General features: G+C 38.0%; 1 protein-coding gene across 5 annotated transcripts in view; it reads right to left on the reverse strand.

Annotated features, from left to right (window-relative positions):
* Positions 1 to 1,038: 1,038 nt before the first annotated feature.
* The window catches only part of NCAPG2 (non-SMC condensin II complex subunit G2), a 47,363-nt gene continuing 27,420 nt past the window's right edge, over positions 1,039 to 20,981 (reverse strand). For all 5 annotated transcript variants that reach the window (XM_032099335.1, XM_032099327.1, XM_032099318.1 and 2 more), the window contains 14 exons: positions 19,855 to 19,979; positions 19,211 to 19,384; positions 16,863 to 16,933; positions 16,448 to 16,601; positions 16,103 to 16,276; positions 15,498 to 15,608; positions 15,245 to 15,388; positions 14,398 to 14,497; positions 13,931 to 14,115; positions 13,032 to 13,175; positions 11,083 to 11,186; positions 7,980 to 8,077; positions 7,653 to 7,755; positions 1,039 to 3,818 (listed from right to left, as the gene is read on the reverse strand). In XM_032099335.1, coding sequence (XP_031955226.1) covers positions 3,767 to 3,818; positions 7,653 to 7,755; positions 7,980 to 8,077; positions 11,083 to 11,186; positions 13,032 to 13,175; positions 13,931 to 14,115; positions 14,398 to 14,497; positions 15,245 to 15,388; positions 15,498 to 15,608; positions 16,103 to 16,276; positions 16,448 to 16,601; positions 16,863 to 16,933; positions 19,211 to 19,384; positions 19,855 to 19,979 — 1,739 coding nt within the window. In that variant the 3' untranslated portion in view covers positions 1,039 to 3,766. The remainder of the gene's footprint in view (positions 3,819 to 7,652; positions 7,756 to 7,979; positions 8,078 to 11,082; positions 11,187 to 13,031; positions 13,176 to 13,930; positions 14,116 to 14,397; positions 14,498 to 15,244; positions 15,389 to 15,497; positions 15,609 to 16,102; positions 16,277 to 16,447; positions 16,602 to 16,862; positions 16,934 to 19,210; positions 19,385 to 19,854; positions 19,980 to 20,981) is intronic.

The following is a 20,981-nucleotide window of genomic DNA, read 5'->3' on the forward strand; positions in this document are numbered from 1 at the left end:
CACAGCAAACGACCACTGTCATCACAAAATGGCCCAAGTCCTTACAAACATTGATTACTGAAAATAATTTAGAATTACTGCTTTCTTCAGTCTCATTGATCCTGAATGCATATGCACAAAGGGAAGAGCTCCAGACATGCCACTCATAGGTACAACTGTGACCAGAACATTTATTCTGCAGGTGGCTCTTCATCACCAGCACCTGCCTGTGCCAGTTGCCCAAAGGATTATCACAGACTGGTGTTTTCTTACTCACTTTCCAAGCACTTTTATTAATCAAAGTCAGGTCCAACTTCTTCAAAAAGCTGAACAGATCTCAAAGGGTCTGTTTTAAGATTATGGGAAGTTTTCAAACACACCCAGAGAACAACACCTCTTTCCCAACAGCACTTTTGATGAATAACATGAAACAAATCTGCTTCACAGGTTTACAAAAGATAACAGCTTAAGAAACATCCTATTTATCTTCCAAACAGAAGGAAAATGTAGATCTAAAATTTTGCAAGAATAAAGTTTGCAATGAGAACAGCAAGTGAAACATAAAACTCCTCTGAAACTGTGAAATTTGCCACAAAGGTCTAAGGAGAAAGCGCTAACAAACCCTGGCTCAAGGAATCCCAACTACACCATTATTTTTGTTGCAGAAAGCCAATGTTTTTTCATGGCAGAGTAGTTTAGTAAAGCTGGACTAGAAACTGAGCTGAAATATGTTCACCAGTTGCAGGACTAACAGAAAATGATTTCAAACACTCTTGAGAACCACTTGAGTACCAGCCACCAGGAGGACGGACAAAGGTTTATCTTTAAATTTTTTACCCCTCCTACCAGTATCACCTCTGAGTTCTTCAAAGGAAATCCACATATTTCTGATGTTGATGAAATGACCTTTATTTCTTTAAGGTGCAGGGATATTTCATCTGTACGTGAATTCCATGAAAACTGAAAGCAAAATTATACACTGAGGAAAAAAGGCAGTAAATTTGGATTCTTTTCTAATCTAATGATATGAGCAAATACTGAGAGACTGAGAAGCAGAAAAAACTTATTTACATATTCATTGAGTAATTTGTATAATCAGAAGATTTAAAAGGTCATTACCGGAACACCTGCCTGTTAACAGATGTAGAAGAACGAAGGCCAAAGAACACAGTTTTTATAAAGATGTTGATAGATAAACAGTTGGCAGATCTACAGCTACCTGCTGGGGCAGCATTAGTTCTTTTAGTGAGGCCACTGTTGTGGATGAGGTAAATCTGGAACTCATGAATCCATGCACACACTGACTATCCTGTTGCAAAGCTTGCCAGTTGTTTATTAAGAACTGCATTGCTCTTAAATGTCAACATTCCAGTTAAGCAGCTTTAACCCAGTTGGGAAGTTTTACATACCAACGACAAGTACGGGTCTGATGTTTGCACTGACAGAGCAGGTAGCTTGAAAAAAACCTTACAGTCTCTTACCACGGAAAGAAAACCAGCAGAGTAGATGCTTGTTTAGACAGACGGGAGGTACAGCTTTGCACAAATCTCAATCAAGAATGAAGAGTCTGTCTTAATTTGGCCAAATTGGTTCACTTCAGTGCCAGTGCCCACTCAGTGATACTGGAGACTCAATAGCCATTTGCATAGGCCCACCCTGAGAATCACTTCACTTAATTGTAGATAACCAAGTGCTACATATCCAGGTCCAGGTCTAAGCTGGAGGATGCAACTTCGGTCTGTGGCTGAATTGTTTTCTGGAGATTCCTATTAAATCTCTGTTCCACCCCAAGACAATCTCCTAAACCAAAACAAAAACTAAAGCATCAGAAGCTGTGGTTCTGGCTGAGATAAATTCCTTCACAGCAGCTGGTATGGGGCTGTATTTTGGATTTGTGCTGGAGACAGTGCTGATAACACAGGGATGTTTTAGCTATTGCTGAGGAGGGCTTACACAGCATCAAGGCCTCTCTGCTTCTCACCCCACCCCTAAGGAAGCTGGGAGTGCATCAGCAGTGGGGAGGGGACAGAGTTGGGACAGGAGACCCCAAGAGACTAAAGGGATGTCTCACACCATATGGCACCATGCTCAGCAATAAACTGGAAGGGCGGTTGTGGGGAGGGCACTACTCAGGGACTGGCTGGGTGGTTTTATTTCCCTCTTTTTTCCTCTTTTCCTTACAATTTGAAAAAGTACTATTATTTTTTCTTAATTATTAAACTGATTCTTTTTGACTTTTACTCTTCCAGTCCTTCCCCTATATCAGAGGGGTGGAGGCAGTGAGGGAGCAGCCTGGCTGCTGGCTGGGCTTGAACCACACCATGAGCTCAGATAGGTAAGCTACAGGTATCTCCATTAAGGCAAAATAACATTGTGCAATCAGCATTCTATTACTCCTAGGAGAGCATCTGGTTGCACGAAGAAAATTAAATAAGTGGTTTAGATGCCTGCATTATCTGCATCATTAGTATTAACTTACCAAAATAGCTATAAATTTTTAAAATAGCTAAATATAAACCAATTTATATATTACTTGAGTCTATGTTGAGTAATATATAAATATATTCATATAAATATATAAATATGTTTAAGGCATTTCCCCCCAGTGTACTGGGTACTGAATCACCTGAATATTCAAATTATGAGGAAGGTCAGGGGAGAATCTGGTCCAGTCCTCAGCAGGGCTAACTCCAAAGCTGTGACATGACGGATGGTCAGAGCCCTCTTTGTCAGCCAAGTTCTGCTCATCTCCAAGGATGAGTATTCCACAGCCTTTCTGAGCAACCTGTTCCAGTTCCATTTCCACTTCCAATTCACTCTCATAATGGTTTTCATGTCCAACAAGAAATTCTCTTGCTCAAGTTGTTTCTGTAGCCTCATATTCTCCTCCAGGTGCATCTCTGGGGAAAGTCTTTCCTTTATCCTCCTGCAGGCAGCAAGAAGCCGCCCTCGTGCAGGTGCCTGTGTGGGTGCAGGATTTGTCCATCGGGAGCAGCTCTTTGCTGAACATCAGGAGTTGCCCCTCGGTGTCAGCTGTGGCTCCCAGGTGGTGTCATCTGCCATCAGTCTGAGGCTGCTGCTCACCCTGTCACCAACCAGCCCTGGCCACAGGGCCTGCCCTCAGCAGTGCCACAGCCACAGCTGGCAACCTCACCCTATAGCAGATTATTCTTCCAGTCTGATGGTCCAGCCAGTTTCCCTCTCACCTTCCAAGTCTACCCATCCATCCCATCCCTCTCCAGTCTGGCTGTAAGGATACTGTGTAAGACTGTGTAAAAGTCTTTGCCAAGGACAGGAAACAGGACACTCTGCTCTCTCTTCTTCTACAAAAGGGAGGGGAATCAGGCTGGTTAGGCAGAGTTTGCCCCTGGTAAAGCCATGATGGCTATTCCCAATCACCATTTTGTTCCTCACGTGTCTCAAAACAATATTAATTTCCATAACCCCTGGGAATATGCTCTAGGTCCTCCCAAAGACTGAAGTTACACGAGACCTCAGATTATCTATGATAAAATTATTTGTTTTACAAAAACAAAGATACAAAAATACTGCTTTTACACACCCCCCCAAGAAGACATTTTTATACAGAATAACCCCTTTGCACCTGTTACAAAATCTTTACTATTGCATAATTTCTATACACGCTTTTATACATTTCCCTTGCTTTAAATGTACAGAGTAACAGAAAGCAATCTTAAACAATTCCAAAGTTTAAAAGATAAGTTGATAAGTTATTTAAAAAGCAAGACATCTTCCTTCAATTTTCACAACAAAAGCTTCTGTGTGGTCAAGGATTCAAAAACTCATCCAAAATCTTCAGAGATGATTCATACAGGAATCTGAAATGACATAAAACAACGCATAACAGAATTAGAAATGCTAAATGCCAAATCAACCCTCAACTATTTGATTCTCAGAGTACAGCTACCACATGATTGCTTTGACCAGTTAGTCCATATTAGTTTATTAAAAATGCCTTTACAAATTACTTTTGAAATAGCTGGATCCTTTTTCTTTCAACTTTTCCATTTTTCTGCTGATCACCTCTGTCTCTAGAATAACCAACAGCAAAAGCTAGTTTAAATTACTATGTCAATTAAAGCACATTTTCTAATATTTCATCATCTAGTTAAAGAACTCACTCGTTTTCTGCACAGCATAGTTACTCTTTTGTTCAAACACAGTGAAATCCTTTATGGATAATTCATTCTAAGACCACTTTTCATTCTTTTACTTTCTTCATTTCTCCCTCAGTCTTTATAATTTTTCTTCTCACCTGTGGCAACTTTTTTCCAAGCCTGAGCTTTCTATCTTATCGTTATTAGCAGCTGCCTCCTCCAGCTGCCATCACACTCCTCCTAGTCTCATTCTGACTCTAATCTCTAATGGCATGCTCCTCTCTACAGTGCTACAGCCTTTAAGCCAGGAGGAAACTCCAGTATCAAAGTAAGGTGGTGGTGTAAGGTACTACAGAATTAGGATAATTAGTTAAGTTCTGTGGGTTTAGGCATAATGCTGCTTTGTATAAATTTTATTTTAGTTTTATTCATTTTATTAGTTTAAGGCTAATGATAGATTTGTAATGTGGGACCACTGGCACATTGGGCAACAAGCCATCAATTGGGACAACTGTGCTCCTCCAAAGAGACAAGCTGAAATCAGTTTTACCAAGTACCTTTCTAGGGAACTTAAAGATGGGTGACAGAGAAATCATACGCACAGTTATATACCAAAACAATTCAAGAGCCATTATTTACAGATGCAATGAGAGTGCAATTAAGAATTTGGGACCTAGGTAAATGACAGTACTAAAGAAATATCTTTCAGCACATCCATTAGCTAAATTTGAATTCTAATTTTCATATATCAGAATGCTAATTAAAGTAAATACACAGTATTAAGTAAAAGTTATTATCCTATAGCACATTAGATTTTACAGAACATGAGACATTTTTCTGTAGCCTCCAAATGACTGCACTGACAGCTTTATCTGCATTTTTTTGTTAGGCATAAATATTTGCATTTTATAAACTGAACTAATGTGTGTGCCATTACTCTTGAGGAAATTCTCTCAATATACAGGATGTTGTCCAGAATTTTTAAATGCACTGAACAGCATTTTTAAAATACAGACCCATAGGACCATCTGACACCACTAACCCAGCTGAAGAGGGAAGAGTAAACTGCAGTGAAAAGTTTTGCTTCTGAATTAGTGCAACAATTCCTTGCATAAGGGCAGCACTTTAATTACCACATCAGACAGCTTTTTTACTTTTACTTTTTCTTTCACTGCTAATGTGTAATAGATTACACCTAAGTCTGAAGTTAAGATGCTGGCACAGAATGCCAAGTCTCTTGGGAAATTAAAGAATGTCACCATTTCCTGGTATACCTGGGTATTAAATAAAATAATCCCTCAAGGAGTTATTAGGAGATAATGCATTCAGAAGCAAAAAATAATATTATTAAGCATGAGTTAAAACCCAGTAATATATTTTAGCAAGCAGCAGCACAGCACTGTGTGTTAGAGGACCGTCTTCAAATTAATGACCAGAGATCTAGCTTGCAGCATACCATAACTAAAATTTGGTGTTTGGTAAGTGGAGTAGGATGATAAAATAGTTTACAAACAACAGGGCACATTTCAGACCATGTATAATCACATTTTAGCTGTACATTAGCACACAAGCAGCAGAGCACTACAAATGGCATATCACAAGCCACCAGAGGCCCAGCCTAGTCTGACATTCTCTCTTAGCTGTGAAACTGCAAACACTTTTAATTTATCATGCAAAATGTAATCACTGCAGAACTTCCTCCAAACCTCCTTCCAGTATCAATTATTTTACCCTTCGGGAGAGAAAAAATCCCCAACATAACTGTACAAATACAAATCCCCCCCAAATTCTGCAAAGCTGTGTGATAGCTTCTGAACTTTGTTATCATACTACAATTCTGATTCATATAAAAGATCTTTCCATTATCATATTCATATTACTAACCCTTGAATTTTGTCTGCAGCTGTCTCCTGGGTTGGTATTATACAAAGGCAGCCACTCATATATCACGAAATTAAAACACTGTGTAGCATCTTATACTCTTCATCTGCCCCAACATGTCGGTTGATTTGTCCCAGTTCACTGGGCAGAGACGATCATATAGATTCATAAAGCAATTATCTGTGTTCTCACTGAAATTTATAGTCAGTAGTGCTCTCAAGTGGCAGCAATTATTCACTTTAATGTGCCTATTTATTTAATCATGTTAAGATTCACTTTAATTTCACAGCATTTGCTACTGTCTTGATTAAAAGAAGTGCAAACTGAAACACAATACCCTGCCGCTCTTTCTTTTCCAGATAATTATTATTGTTGTTAAAAATATTCTAGTAGGACACTTGGCAACCCAATGTTAAATGATTTCATGGGAAAAAGAATGGGCTTTTGTTTATTTGTGTTTGATTTTGTTTCTAAGCTAAGTCCTGACTAAAGGAGAATTTATTGACAGCCAAGCAACTCTCCCACTTTCCTGTAGACCTCTTTCAGGTAGTGGAAGGGACCCCAGGCCACCATCCTCTGGATGGAGTCACAGCTCAGCCACCAAACATCTCTGTCAAGTCACTAAAATGCCAGAGAACCATGTGCCTCAGGCCAGGGATCCACCAGAAGAGCACACTGGGGAAGTGTTCTCAGGCTGGGAGAGCCATGCAAGAAACTATTGAGTAAATGAAGCTGGGCTTTTTGGCTTGTTTGGGAATCTTTGGTTTTGGGGTTTTTTTTATTTTAAAGTCTGTCTACTCTACATTCATTGTTTGACTGAATAGTAAGGATCATCAGTTTCAAGAATGAAAGACTGCAAGGGCCTCTGCATGTTCAGGCCACTAGGGTGCATTACGAATTTTCTCAGTAATTTTGGATTCATGTCCATAACCATAGTCTGCTTTCTTCACATTCTGTATTTATGCTTATAATGTCTCCTTTGCACACTTTCTGATTCCATGGGCAGTTCAGTAACTAGGCAGAAATCAGATGTTCACAAATTTTAAGACTTAAGCAAGCTTGACACACTTAAGGCTAAAGCATTCATCATGATTCTCTATCTTAGGCAGGCCTGAGATAAATGATGGCAAATACAATGCAGCCAATCACTTTTAAAGAACTTATCACAAAAGACACACTAGATACAACAATTGAAATCCCCCCCAACGAAAAGAGCAAAATAAAATCACCTGTGGAAAGGTCTCAAAGTCGTTATATTCAGTTAATTTTTTACTGTCCGCATAGTTTTGGATTAATATGCCCAATGCCAAAGTGTGGGAGAAAAATCTACTAACAATAGTAACTGGACCATTTGCTTTGTTCTACCCCTGCTGCAAACAGACCTGGATTTCAGAAGTGAATCCTGTAATATGCAGGATCAAGTGATAACACATTCAAATTAAATGAAAAAACCCCCAAGCTAAATATGTAAAGATTGCAATCACAGCAGATATAAGGGCAGGAAATTTAATACTGTGCTGGGCTCAATACCTCCCCCTTTTCTTCCCCAGTATTTTAAACCTTGCAATCAATCACTCAGAATGCTCTAAAAGTATTATGTAAGTAGAAAACAGAGCCAATTATTGCAGAGAGGGGATAGGAGAGCTTAGTGTTCATTTCCCACAGCACACTCACCTTTCAGTGCTGCTGGATTCTCCTGTGCCAGCATCCTTGCATGTTATCAGTTTCCTTTGAATGGCAGGTGCAATATCCTTTAGAATGAAAGTTTTGTGCTTACCTATTTGAAATAAGGTGAGTTGAAATGTTGGACAAAACCAATAATTTATCAAAAAACCAACCCCACCCTTCCATATCTTAATAGAATAACTTTAAACATAAAAGATTGCTTAATGGAAGATTAGATATTAAATTGGATTTTCACTGTCCTGGATTAACTACAGTGTATTTCAATGCAGTACATGAAAAGAAGGAAGGAAAAAGGACAAAAATGTTTTGACTGACCTTTAATTATAATCACAATGCAGACAGTAGCTGTTAGACTAAAAATCCCTTCAATTTCTTCAGAGAGAATGCACTCCATTAATTCATTTAAAATTGACCTAAGGAAAAAATAAAGCAAAAAACTGCTATAAACCATATTTCCTTCAAAATAGAACCAAACAGAACCAAACAGAACATGTCTGTAATTATGTTACCCTGCCACCACAGCTTCAAAGACCATGCAGGACAAAGCAGTGGTGATTGGGTAACTGAAGACTCTGTGCTGCCTCTGGAACTGAGAATATCAGAGTTAGCAGAATGGTAAATTGCTTGGCAAGTAAATAAAGAAGTCTGCAAACAGAAAAAGTTGCTGTTAAGTGAATGAAGAGCTTGTGGTAGTATTTTAGAAAGTCAATCCATGAAAAAACTACTGGTTCTACTGGAATTTAACTCACAGAATTTGTACTGAAATTTCTAACTTGAATTTCTACCGAAGTTTGAAAAAATATGTTCTATGACTACATTGGTTTGCTAGTACCTACTCATGCTAATTAACATTTTGACCTTAAATGTGTTCCTCATAAATATTAAAATAGATGGTTTTACAATTACAACCCAGTGAAGATCATTTTTAACTAAACATGCCCTGGAACACTTCCAAACAACATTTTAGTTATTGAAACTATGGACAGAATAACGGAACCATGACAGCAACTCCTTGTAAAATACTAACTCAATAAGTATCTTAAGAGATTTTGTCACTTCTAGCAAGAAAGTACTACCAGCAAATTCTAGTGGTGTTTTGGGATATATATCAAGTTAAGAAAAATGAAATAAGAGAGTCACAGATGGGGCCCAGCAACCAAACTAAACTGTAGCAGGGAATAAGTCAATACTTATGGAATGGAAAAAGTAACTCGTCATTAGTGTTTGTGGTAAAAAAACCAATTTAACTCAGGAGAAATTCTCAAAATCAGAGACAAATAAAAAAGCAAGAGGGATAAAACAGGAGATGAAAGAGATCCATAATCCTCATACTCCTCAGAGCACAGAGCTAAATGCTCTGTGAAGAACTAAAGGGGAAACTGAGAGCAGCAATGTTACAGTAACTTTCTCTAATACATATCAAAATACCTTTAGCAATATTATTATCTGTTATGAAAACTGAACATCATGCATAGCCAATTCTGACCTCAATTGTTCTTCAGGCTTTTATTGTGCTAAGATATCAAAATGGAACATGCAGTTGACAACTAGTTCAGTAAAAACGCTTTGCAGAAATTCAAATATTGCTTCTAAGAGCTGAGAAAGATGAAAAATCTTTAGCTCTAGAAATAAGCATTATGAAGTTGCTCATGTATTGCATCAGTTTCATTGTATCATTGCAGACTAATGTGACCAAACGCTGATTCCATTTTACATTGCTCTTAAATTGCTAACGGACAGTACTGGGATCGGAGTCCTGACTTCATTGTTATCATTGTTTGGGTCACTAAGCACACTCTTAACCTCCGTGAGGGAACACTGGAATTTCATTAACCTGTAACAAGACTCACTGCAGCTGCCTTTCCCCATCTCCCTCTGAAAAAGGGTCACATGAGCCTGCAGGCAAAGATAAAATAGAACAGAACAATAAGCTATTTAAAAATACATATAAGGTTTAGAGGTAAGTAATTGGTTCCTATACAGATAGTTCCCTACTAAAGTAAAGGATACTCACACAATTGGACAGATAGTGCCAAGCCTCCCAGTATTATCACTGCTATGGGGATTGAAATTCAGTGCTAGAGACTGACTGGTTAGTACTGAAAATAAAACAGATGCTGCAGAACTCAGATCAAGACAACTGTGAGCTCACAGAGCAGAAGTTCACATCAGATTTCGTAATGTCAAAGGCTTTCATGTTGACATAAAGATTTCTGAAATACTGAATGATTTACTACTGGACTCTGATTATGGCCTATCAATACAGATTTATAAAAGAGCCTTAAAAGTAGTCTCAATTCTGAGGCACCAGTAGAACCAGATGGAAATTATCTCCTGGATCTTTGTCCCAAGAAGATCAATAAGAGAAGATAGATACATTTTTTTCCCAAGTACTCAGAAACAATTTGGCCCAAACTTGCAGTTTTCTCCACCAAGAATGGACAAGATTCACCTTGATCACTACAAGAAAAAGTTTCAGAAGAATTAATGGATTTTTTTGCATCTCTTTTGAAAAGAGATTTGTAAAATAATTGTTTCACTAAAAGAGAACACCTTGACAGAGAGCTGCTGCCTCATGGAAGAACAAGATTTGGATTAGTTGGACTGTTGCTGGACTCCCTGGAGTCTTTTGTTTTTCAAGTTCAACTAGAATTAGAGGATTGAGAAGAAAAAAACACCTCATGACAGTAGAGACAGGGCTATTCAGTGCCTGTCAGATGAGGAAGTTAAGAAGAGGAATTAGTTGTGGTAAGTCGGAGAATGATAGGACTCCTAAGACCCTTTATCATTTAAAACAAGTCTAGTGTGTACAGTCATGCAAAGAAAAATTGAATATGAACAAACTAAGCAAAATGAAATTCAGTTGTGAGAATTTTAGAAGATGTTCAGGGCCCCCAATGAATATAGCAAATAACCCTCTCCCTCCCCAGTTTAAGTCTTAAATAACATAAGCTCACTTTTGGAGGCTTTTAGCACTCAGATACTTTCTATTTTGAATGTTGTGACTTTAATACAGCCATAGGTAGATGTCACCTCGTTGTAAATGTTCAACTAAAGGATTAATTCTATTTCTGGCAGATATTTTATCTCATCTTAATATCTCTGTATTGAGGGGACTCAGCTTTATAAGTATCTTATGAAAGAAGCAAGACAAGAAGTATGATTAAAAAACTCATCATGATTAACAGTCTTGTAAATAAGAAGCACTCTTGTTTAAAAAAATGGACTCAACGCCAGCAATCAATACCTACAAGGCAATATGTCAAGAAGAAGGGATTATGAAATAGTCCAGATAAAATTTAGAAAGCAACTAGTTCTTCAAAATATATTTGAATTTAGAAATTAAAATTTTATTGGCAACATATAAGCTGTTCTATATTAGCAACAACCTTGGACAAATAAATATACAAACATTTACCTGACGACATTAACTGACTTCATAATTACAGCCATTAAACTGCTTGAAAGAGGGGGAAGGTCTGAAATAGTCTTTGGTATAGTCAAGTCTTTTTCACTGGAAGCCTAAAAAAGAATAAATCAACAACTGTTATAGCTCAAGAAAGAATATTGTATTTCAGTAATTACACTAACCAGAACCTATCCTTAAATAATTAGAACATTCACAAGTATTCTTTGAATAGCTTTAACCCAACTGTGTTGCGTCCAAATAAACAAAACTAATTTAAATCAGAAAGACTGAAATTAAACCAAATGAACAGTATTTGTACCAAGGCAAATATTCTCTCAGTTGTTCTCACCAGAAGTTTCATTTAACTACACCGGTGGTCACTCTTTATAAAGGCACAGCGTATCAAACACAAATGAGTCCCCTCTGTGGCTTCAAGTTGAAGCATGCATCTGTGATTTCTAAATACAACTTCAGTGACAGTGATTTTCTGAATACCTGCTTTTTTTGGTACAAAGTACTGAATTGCATGAAAAATACTTAGTTTGAACTGAATTTTGATTTACAATAACCTGGAGGCAGGGAAAACCCCAGCTCAGATGAATGACTGGAATGAACACTCAATCTGTGAGTATGAATCTCCAGTATATTCAAGCCCATAAATGTTTCCTCTGCATCATCTGTAAAGAGCACCTGCCACCCCACAGCCTCTCAGCTGACACATTAATGTCTGCAGGTAAACATCTGGTACTGTTCCAGTGCCTCCTGTAACAGAACCTTGAAAGTCACTCTGTGGTACTTTCTGGCAACTGTTTCTTGCTCTGTTTCTGACACATCCAAAGCCCACAGCAAAAGTACAGCCTCTGCTGAAGAGCCTCTGCTCTTCCTTGTTAGTTCTCAAAGCTTCCAATCTTACCAATCGTATTTGATCCTAACACTACCTGCATTAGAAAAATGGGGTGGGGAATGTGGCCCTTCTCCTTCAAGGACAGTCATGGTTACTTGGACTTTCAGAACATGAAATAACCTCTGTCTACACATTCTTTTCAGTATTAGAGATTCTTTCTTTGCTTTCCAAAGCAACTCAGATATTTGGAAATCCTCTGCACAAAAAGCAAGGGAACTAAAAAAGATGCAGCACATGAAATGTCTCTGTATCGAAGCAGAGAATGCACAAGTGATCAGTGCCAAGCAGGGCATTAGCCTGCTTTGAAACAGAACCTTATGGGGCCATTCCAAGAATAGGGAATGGGAATCTGTCACACATCAGTGGTTCACTTCCTAAGCTCCCTAATGCTGGGTGAGATGAAGTGAGGTAGGTTCAGAAGCCCCTGCCCTCCCCCTTTCCCTGAGCTCTAATTGCTGAACAGGACATTGTAGGTGTGGAGTAAGCCTTTGACCAGTTTGTGTCCACGGCCTCGGCTGTGTCCCCTTCTCAGCCTCTTGCCTACCCACAGCCTTATTTTTTTTGAGTGAGGGTGAAGGGAAGAGGGAAACCTTGACATTCTGCAAGCTCTGCTCAGCAGCAGCCAAAACAAACTGGTGTGTCCTCAACAGTGCTTTGGTCACAAATGCCAACCACAGCAGCACAGGGACTGCGGGGAGGAAAGCTGACTCCTTCCCAGCCAGACCCAGTATAAAAACACATAGAGGGAATATCCCAGAATCATGTTGTTAATCTCCAACACTGCCTAACTGCTAAGTTCTCCTGTCAGAGGCAGATACTGAAATAGGTATCAGAACAAGTCTGTTCCTACACAGCTCTAGTCGGAAATCTGAGAGATGAACTCTAATATGAAATTATAGCAAATAAAATTTCCTGCTTGTTCCATGATAACACACACAAAATCCTCATCTGCAGTACAAAGATCAATTTTCTGAATAAAGCTCTGTCGTTCCAACATAACATTTAAAAAGCAGAAAGTGTTAAATAGAAACAAGAAAATCAGGATTAACTTTACCTTCTGTAGCACACAATTTATCTCTGCTACTATTGCAGCCAAGAGAATGGAGAGTACACCCTGGTGAACTGTTGGGAACGAGGAATGCCAGCACTGCAGTGCATGGATGAATTCTCCAAGAGACATCTGAATAGAGTGAATCAACTAAAACCAAAAAGAGAAGCACATCTTTTTTTTCAGATTGCTTGAGTATAATAACTGAAATACATCAGCAAACCTCTCTGTGAAGAAATGCAGACCACACCTTGAAAGCCTTTGAGGTATTCTAGTCACTTGGGATCAGAGGGGGAATCAGCAACGTTTGGGAAGTCTACTCACAAATTTGAGAGAAACAAACAAAGCAATGGTTGTTACAAAAAAGAACAGTGTTTTTCAGAAGTCCTGAAAAGTGGATCATCAAATTTCCCATAGTGATCTACCCATTTCACTACTATCTAGGATCTGCTTGAAAAAAAACAAGTCAGTCAACTTTTCTGTGAAGACGTGAGATTTTCAAGAATTTTAGAACATCATACATATTTTGAAGTTCATATCATTCAGGCTAAAAGAAAGAAATAATAAAGAAAACTTTTCCCCCTCCAAGATCATTATATATATAAACAAATCCTTTGCTCTGGATTGAGAAAGTTCATCTAATTGCAGGTAAGATTAACAACCTAGAAGTACTAGCACAGTCCAGGATCATTGGCAACAGAATGTTCTGCAATTTACTGGTTCTTCTGTCATGACGAGACCAAAATGGACAAAAAAAATTGGTAACAAGAAAACTTAGAAAATTTAACTGAAAATTTAATCACGTGTCTCCTTAAACAGTCGGTAACAACCTCAAAAAACACATTTGCATAAAAATTATGGATTCATCTACACATTAGGTAGCAATTTAAACTGTAATATGATACCTGAATCCCTTCTTCCTGTTGTTTCTTGAGTCTATGTGCCACACATTCTAAAATTTTCTGAAAGACGTTCTGTAGACTGTGGAAAAGATTTGTCACTTCATCTGTCTCAGTATTCTGAGTTAAAGAAGCTTCAATAATTTCTTTTAGAACACACAGTAACACTGGAGCACAAAAGCCACCTCTCTCTAGAGAAAGAGATAAATACCATAATATAAAAGCTGTAATATTCATCAGGTACAAGCTTAGAATGAAATTTAGATACAACAAATAGTGATAGTTTACAAGTGTAGACAAGACATTTAGTTTCTGAGCACCCTTAGCTGCAATTTTCACACAGTTCAATTAATATTTTAAGTATGAATCCAGTGTTCCTTCCAATCCCTGAAAGTCAGGGATTAAGACTGCTAATACAAGAAAAGTCAGTTAAGTATAAATGCAGATGTTGCTATTAGTACAAAATATGGTACCTGTTTGCATAATCAGAAGAGCCATTTCTAAAAGGTGTGCTTGAAATGTGAGATTTCCCAAGCCCACCATTATGACATCTTTACATACTGTCAGGTAGGCCTAGAAGAGAGGTGCAAAATTATATGAAACCATTCAGTAAAAGTAAAGTAACCATTCAGTAAAACTTAATAAACCCATGAACTCTTAGCCAAGGTGCCCTAAGAGCCGGTGTATCTAACTGGAGTTACTCAGTTCACACCTGCTGAAAAGCACAAATTCCAACCAGTCCTCCAAATGCTTCCATTGCCCCTTCTGACAGTAAATGGTTTCTCAAAAGGCACTAAATCCTCTCTTTTTTACTCAGGCTCAGATCAAAGGCATTGATACTTAACATCTATTGAGGCAATATATGACATCTCTACCTGCCCTGAATAGCAAAATTAAAATCATCAAACAGAAAGAGCTTTTCCCTACAGAGACACACAGATGTTACATACTAAACAGAAGTCTAGACTTGCAGAGAACTTTGAATCAGTCTGTGTATATGTCAGCTGAGTTGTTCAAGGACACTGACAATGACTACAGTTAGCCAAATCTTCCCTTTCACCAAAATCCGGTGAAAGCTCAGTGCTAAAATCCACCTTGAGTTAAATGGTATGTCAGAGGAATGCAACAGAAAACAATTCAAAACTAGCTAAAACTCCATCCACATTATATTGTCAAATGATTTCTTTGAAGGGCAAATCAAGATCAGGGGTAAGGGACACTGTTAAGTGATGACAAATGCCATTGCAGTTTGTTTGCATACACATTGCTACATACAGCTTTTCACATTGAAAGCAGCTTGATTTATAAGAATCCTCTAACCTGGATAATTAATTCAGAAACATTACTGTGTATTGATATACCATCCTCTTGATCACTTGCTAGTATAAAAGGTACAACTTGACTTTCTATCCAAGCACCTGTCTCGTTCAGAAGTGAAAGGTAATCTTCTCCTTCTTCAGAAAACTGAAAAAAAAAACAAAGGGAAGTTTACCAAATGCCTTTCCAGTTGTTTTGGAATTTCCTTATACTGTCAACTGGAACTCCAGCTTATTTTGGAAAGCTATAACCATACCTTGTGCTGAAGATGAATACTCAACCTGCAAAAGAGGCTGAAAGCTCTTAGGCTAGTTGCTTGATTCCAGCCACCAGAATCTGCTCCTTTCAGAACTGATCCAAGAACCCTCTGAAATATCAAGGTGTACATTTATATTTTTCAGAAAATCCTTTCAAAGGTTTCTTTCCTCAACAGCTTTGAGCAAAAGGTTAAAAAAACCCCCCAAACCCATAAAAACAGCAAAGCACCAACCCCAAAAAAGCAACAAGCGTACTTCAATTACTTCCATTTTGCAATGCCATAACTGATTTTCAGACTATTCCTTATTTGTATATTCTGAAAGTCAGGTCCCTTAAAAACACTCACCACTAGATCACAAAAATTTTGAGACACCTGAAACGGAAAAGTTGGTTAAAATCTGCCATCTATAAACAATTCTGAACTACTATACTTCTAGTTTAGAGTATTTGTTTGAAGTACAAATCAAAAGGAAAACCTTTCTACAAAGGGGGACGGGATCATGAACTTCTTTTATTTGTTCTTGCAGGCCTTTAGTTTGACTCAATCAATATATGGTTATGCACTTATTTCATAAGCACTGTTTATGGTATGGAGAAAACTACCTTTGCAGCACCGAGGATTTTCAAAAGCTTCTTCAGTTTCTTTTTAGGAACAGAAAGGAGGCAACCACGATTGACAGGATGAGTCAATAAATACTCAATGTAATCAACTGCTAAGTCTGGTTTTGATTCATGTGTTACGTGGATACGTACTCGACGTTCACATGTTTTAGTATTCTAAATAAGAAGGAAGCAAAAAAACAGTACAACTCTGTTAGTATCTGACTTTAGAACCAATTTCAAAGCAGAATAATATAGCATTAAAAAGTCCTATTCTATTAAAAAAAAGCATGATGCCTTAATGCAATCTGGCAATTCCTTAATTCCCTGTTGTATGCATATACACACCTTTGTTGGGGTGAGTGTGTCAGACAGCCAATCACAGGCTAATTCCATAACGTGCCCCACTTGACCCCAGCGACACAGGCAGTCGATCAGGATAGAATATTTGCTTTTGTCAGCTCCACTGTCGATATTTCTGAGTTTGGAAATCACACCACAACTTAAAAGAAAACAGACAACAAGATGTATTAACTTTACATCCGTAAGTGCAGAAAAATCCAAAGAAAAACAATTAGTACAATACAAACAAAGGATTTACCAATGGCTTAGACAGACGTGAACATCACAAATTTTACTAACTTAACACAGTATTGGCTTAATTTATCCAAATGGGCATTTAATACATCAAGTTGTCAAAAATTAACAAATATAGCCAACAAGAAATTTCTTGTCATTCACAGTTTGGATTTCAAAACAGTACCTGAACGTAGGAATAGCAGCAGGGGGCATAAAGGATGCCAGAATAACCAATGGAGTCATGCACCGCTCATCCTAGGATAAAAGAATTACATTCTATGACATAAATGTACAGGCACACACATGCAAGCAAAACCAAAGAGTAGTACTGAAGAAGTATGATTAAATTTTCTCAGATTAAGGATTTGCCTTTTTCACTACAAATGGAACTGAAAGGAGCTCAAAACAATATGTGGCTTGCAATCTGAAATGTCTGATTCCCATTCTTGGAGGTCAATTATTGATTATTGTATCCTTCAGCTTTCTGACAAACTGCCAGAATAACTACCATGAATAGTTATGACTCCATTAGGTTAATAATCATTGCAAAAGAAATAACAGCTCTACCTTACTTTTTTTCCCAGTAGTGACTAATGTTTAATTGCACAACCACGACACCATCAAATTCCTCTCAAGTAACCAGTGCCTTAAATGAATATTCATTCACATCACAAACTTATTAAAGGACTCTAAAGAAAAGGGTTCTTATGTAACAATGGTAATCTTTAATGGACTATTATTCATTACAATATGTCATAATACATGGTCTAGGCCACAACAATCTCACTCAGGTTATATAGAAACCAACCTATGTTAAGAACTCTTCAAAAATCATTTATTTCTATGTCCAAGCTTCATGAAAATAGCGAAATGAAATTATCACCTACTTAGCAATTCCAAGATCTAAAACCTTTTTTAAAGCTCATATTTTTAAAGGAACATTTAAAATATATTTGTAGCTTTTTTAGGAAAGAGACAGGCTGCTTCTGTATGTTTGTAGCCTTTTAGGAACTAAGCCTCTGATGACAGTTCCTTTTAAATCCAAGCTGCTTACTCGCTATAAGAATATCAAAGTCAAAGAGGTTGCTTGCTAAAGCTGGATCTTGTCTGTTCACCAGACCCTTTCAGAAGGGATGCTACATCCTCTACCAAAATAGATTTGGAATGCCTTTGACAACTTCCAAATGCTTTCAGGGTAGAGACCATTTGGTGTATCTGTGCTGCAGAATATTACAGAGCAATGAACTGCTTTTCACTCCCTGATTATCTAAAGCAAAGTTGCAGTGGAACAGCCACCATAATTCACGGTGCTTCAGCATAAAAGCCATCAACTAAGAAAAAGACATCCAGTAAATAATCCTTCCAAATGCACTCTGGGTGCAGCAGCCACTATTGGCCACTCTGATGATGGCATCCTCCTCAAGAATAACACTAAAACAATTACAGCAAAGAGACTGACAATTTGAAAATGACTGATTTTAATTAATTTAATTAATTGCCTGTATCAAACCAAAGCAATAAGTAAGAGCATCATCAGATCATTGGAGAGTAGATTCAAATTAGCAGAAACCTCAGAATCACAGAATGGTTTGGGTTGGAAGGGACCTTAGAGACGATCTTATTCCCATCACCCTGCCAAGGACAGGGACACCTTGCACTAGACCAGGTTGTTCCAAGCCCCATCTAACCTGGTGTTGAACACTGCCAGGGATGGGGCATCCACAGCTTCTCTGGACAACCTGTGCCAGTGTCTCACCACCCTCACAATAAAGAATTTCTTCCTAATATTTAATCTAAATATACTTTATTTTAGTTTTAATCCATTCCCCCTTGTCCTGTCACCACGTGCTCTTGTAAAAAGTCCCTCTCTGTCTTTCTTGCAGGCTCCCTTCAGGGACTGGAAGGCTGCAATTAGGTAACCCCAAAGCCTTCTCTTTCCGGGCTGAACAATCCCAATTCTTTTAGCCTTCCCCTTTAGGAGAGGTGCTCCATCCCTCTAATCAGCTTGGTGGCCATCCTTTGGACTCACTCCAGCAGGTCAGCAGGACACATTTGGCTTTCTGGGCTGCAAGTGCACTCTGCCACCTCATATTCAGTGAAAAAGGAGCCTCAGCTGCTTCGGTTGTAGCTGAATCATAAGAAGTGGAGCTGGTGGAAGAGTCTGGGCGACAGTGGGTAGAAAAACATATGGACTCTAATGGACACTGAGTATTTATTCTACAACAGCACATTTGCATTTACTGTTTTCCCAAAGTTCCAAAACATTCAAAAGAATAAAACCCTAGAAAAACCTTACAAGAGAGCAATTTATTGCATCAGTATTTCTGAGCTGACTATTTAGATAATGGTTCATTTGTCAGACACTGCAGCTGGAGAATAGTTTCTATCCATTTGTGGGATTCCAAGAAACTTGCTGTTGTTTGTGGTTTATAGCAACAATGAAAAAGAATACTTAATGCCATAAAAATAGATAAAAGACATAAAACATGAAAGCATCTGAAGAAAATACAGGAAAATCTAGGCTTTCTTTACCTGAAATACTTTAAAATATTCAGGAAGTACAGAAGCAAACTTCCTGATAGCATAATCTTTGGCATCTTCATTGTGATCTAGTGCTCTGTAGATACTTCTCCAGAGTATTACAATGATCTCCAACAAACTTGCCATGGTGGCCACATCATTTACTGACAGCACATTATCCAACACCTGAAATACAAACACTTAGATGATATTACCCTTTTCAAATAGAAATTTAAGTTAAAATAAGGCTTAAAAAACCACTGAAAATCCTTCTAGTCACTTTACAAAGGCATTGTGGTTGCTGTAGACCATGAACTCCACAATTCAGTCTTGCTCTCTCTCTAACTTCACATATCCTACAATGGTAATTTAAAAAATAATTTAACTGCAAAACCAAACCACTTTATAATCAGTACTGGAATTAGGCAAGTATTAATTTAAAATATGCTTCATATTCCTTCTATCTTATTCTAGCTACTTGACCAAATTTCTGCTATCACAAGACATGAAAACCCAATAATGGCAGTTCCCCCCCTTGCAGTACCACAGATGCCCAAGGGCTTTCCTTTAGACTTGTGTCATATCATTCACTGCCTATGTCTCAAGCACCACTGAAAAGAAGTTACCAGAATTTAGCATAAAGTGGACTTTCTTACACTTTTGTTCTCCTTTTCACTTCCATCTTCATCATCATCATCATTCCCACTATCATGAAGACTCTCCTTCCTTGCTTTCTGGATGCAGGCATTCAAGCAGCGCCGAATAGTGAGCATCAATTTAGCTACGTTTAAACAGAAGAGAAATAAATTAGACATTTACTATTTGCTAAGAATTATGCTAATAAATGCTTCTAATTATAATGCTGGAAAGCCAGTATGAAAAAGTAGGCAACAGAACCAGAAAGAGCTAGGAAAGAAAGGAGAAAAATTTCTTGTAAAGGAAATGGAAAAAACATGAACATATTTTATATCCTCAAGTCTGAAGAAGAAATGGCAACATTACATCAGGTTCTGTAATTTTATTGTTAAAACACTATACTAAAAAAAACCCCAAAAAAACCACCACCTTATCAAATCAGAATCAGAGTAAGCTCCTAGAACTCCTACATTTAATCTGGCTGAACTGTTAACTTAATGAACCACATTCAAGAACACATTCCCTCCTATGTCAACTCCCATTTCCTTCTATGTCAATTTCCATTCTTTGGAAAAGATGTCATAGCCCAACCATTGCACTCCTGAACAAGGAACTCAGCTCCAGAAAAGGTGAAAGGGTTATGCCCACTCTGGTGGAAGTACAAGGTGATTCCATAACTGTGATTTCATAACTACCTTATCAAGGTGATCAGCTGGGAGGCAACGGTTTGGGCATTTCAACCAAGTCACTCCATGCTGATTACTTGGGTTTTATCAGAACTCCTCTGAAAAAAAATTTTCCTGATTTTACTTGGTTCAATAGCACTTTTCCAAAAAGCAGTGACATTCTGGGCAGTACATGCCCTCTTCACTGAAACTTTCTGAAGGAGGACTTTTTAGATTTTCTCTGAGCAACTTGAAAATATTGATCCATAAATCCCACATAACCAGATTATCCGATGTGAACATTTTTTCAGTTTCTGTAGAATCTTTCACATGAAGTTCTCAAATCACTTAAGGCACCAGGGTATTTTGCTACCCTATTTCTACATAAGAAATAGGTATCAACTGAGATAGTTTTAAGGTATGTGTGGGGAGAAAGGGGAACAGAGGGACCAGGTACCACCACTGGCTGGAGTGTACAGTAC

The sequence above is a fragment of the Corvus moneduloides genome, chromosome 1, assembly GCF_009650955.1.
Source record: "Corvus moneduloides isolate bCorMon1 chromosome 1, bCorMon1.pri, whole genome shotgun sequence".
Taxonomy (NCBI): domain Eukaryota; kingdom Metazoa; phylum Chordata; class Aves; order Passeriformes; family Corvidae; genus Corvus; species Corvus moneduloides.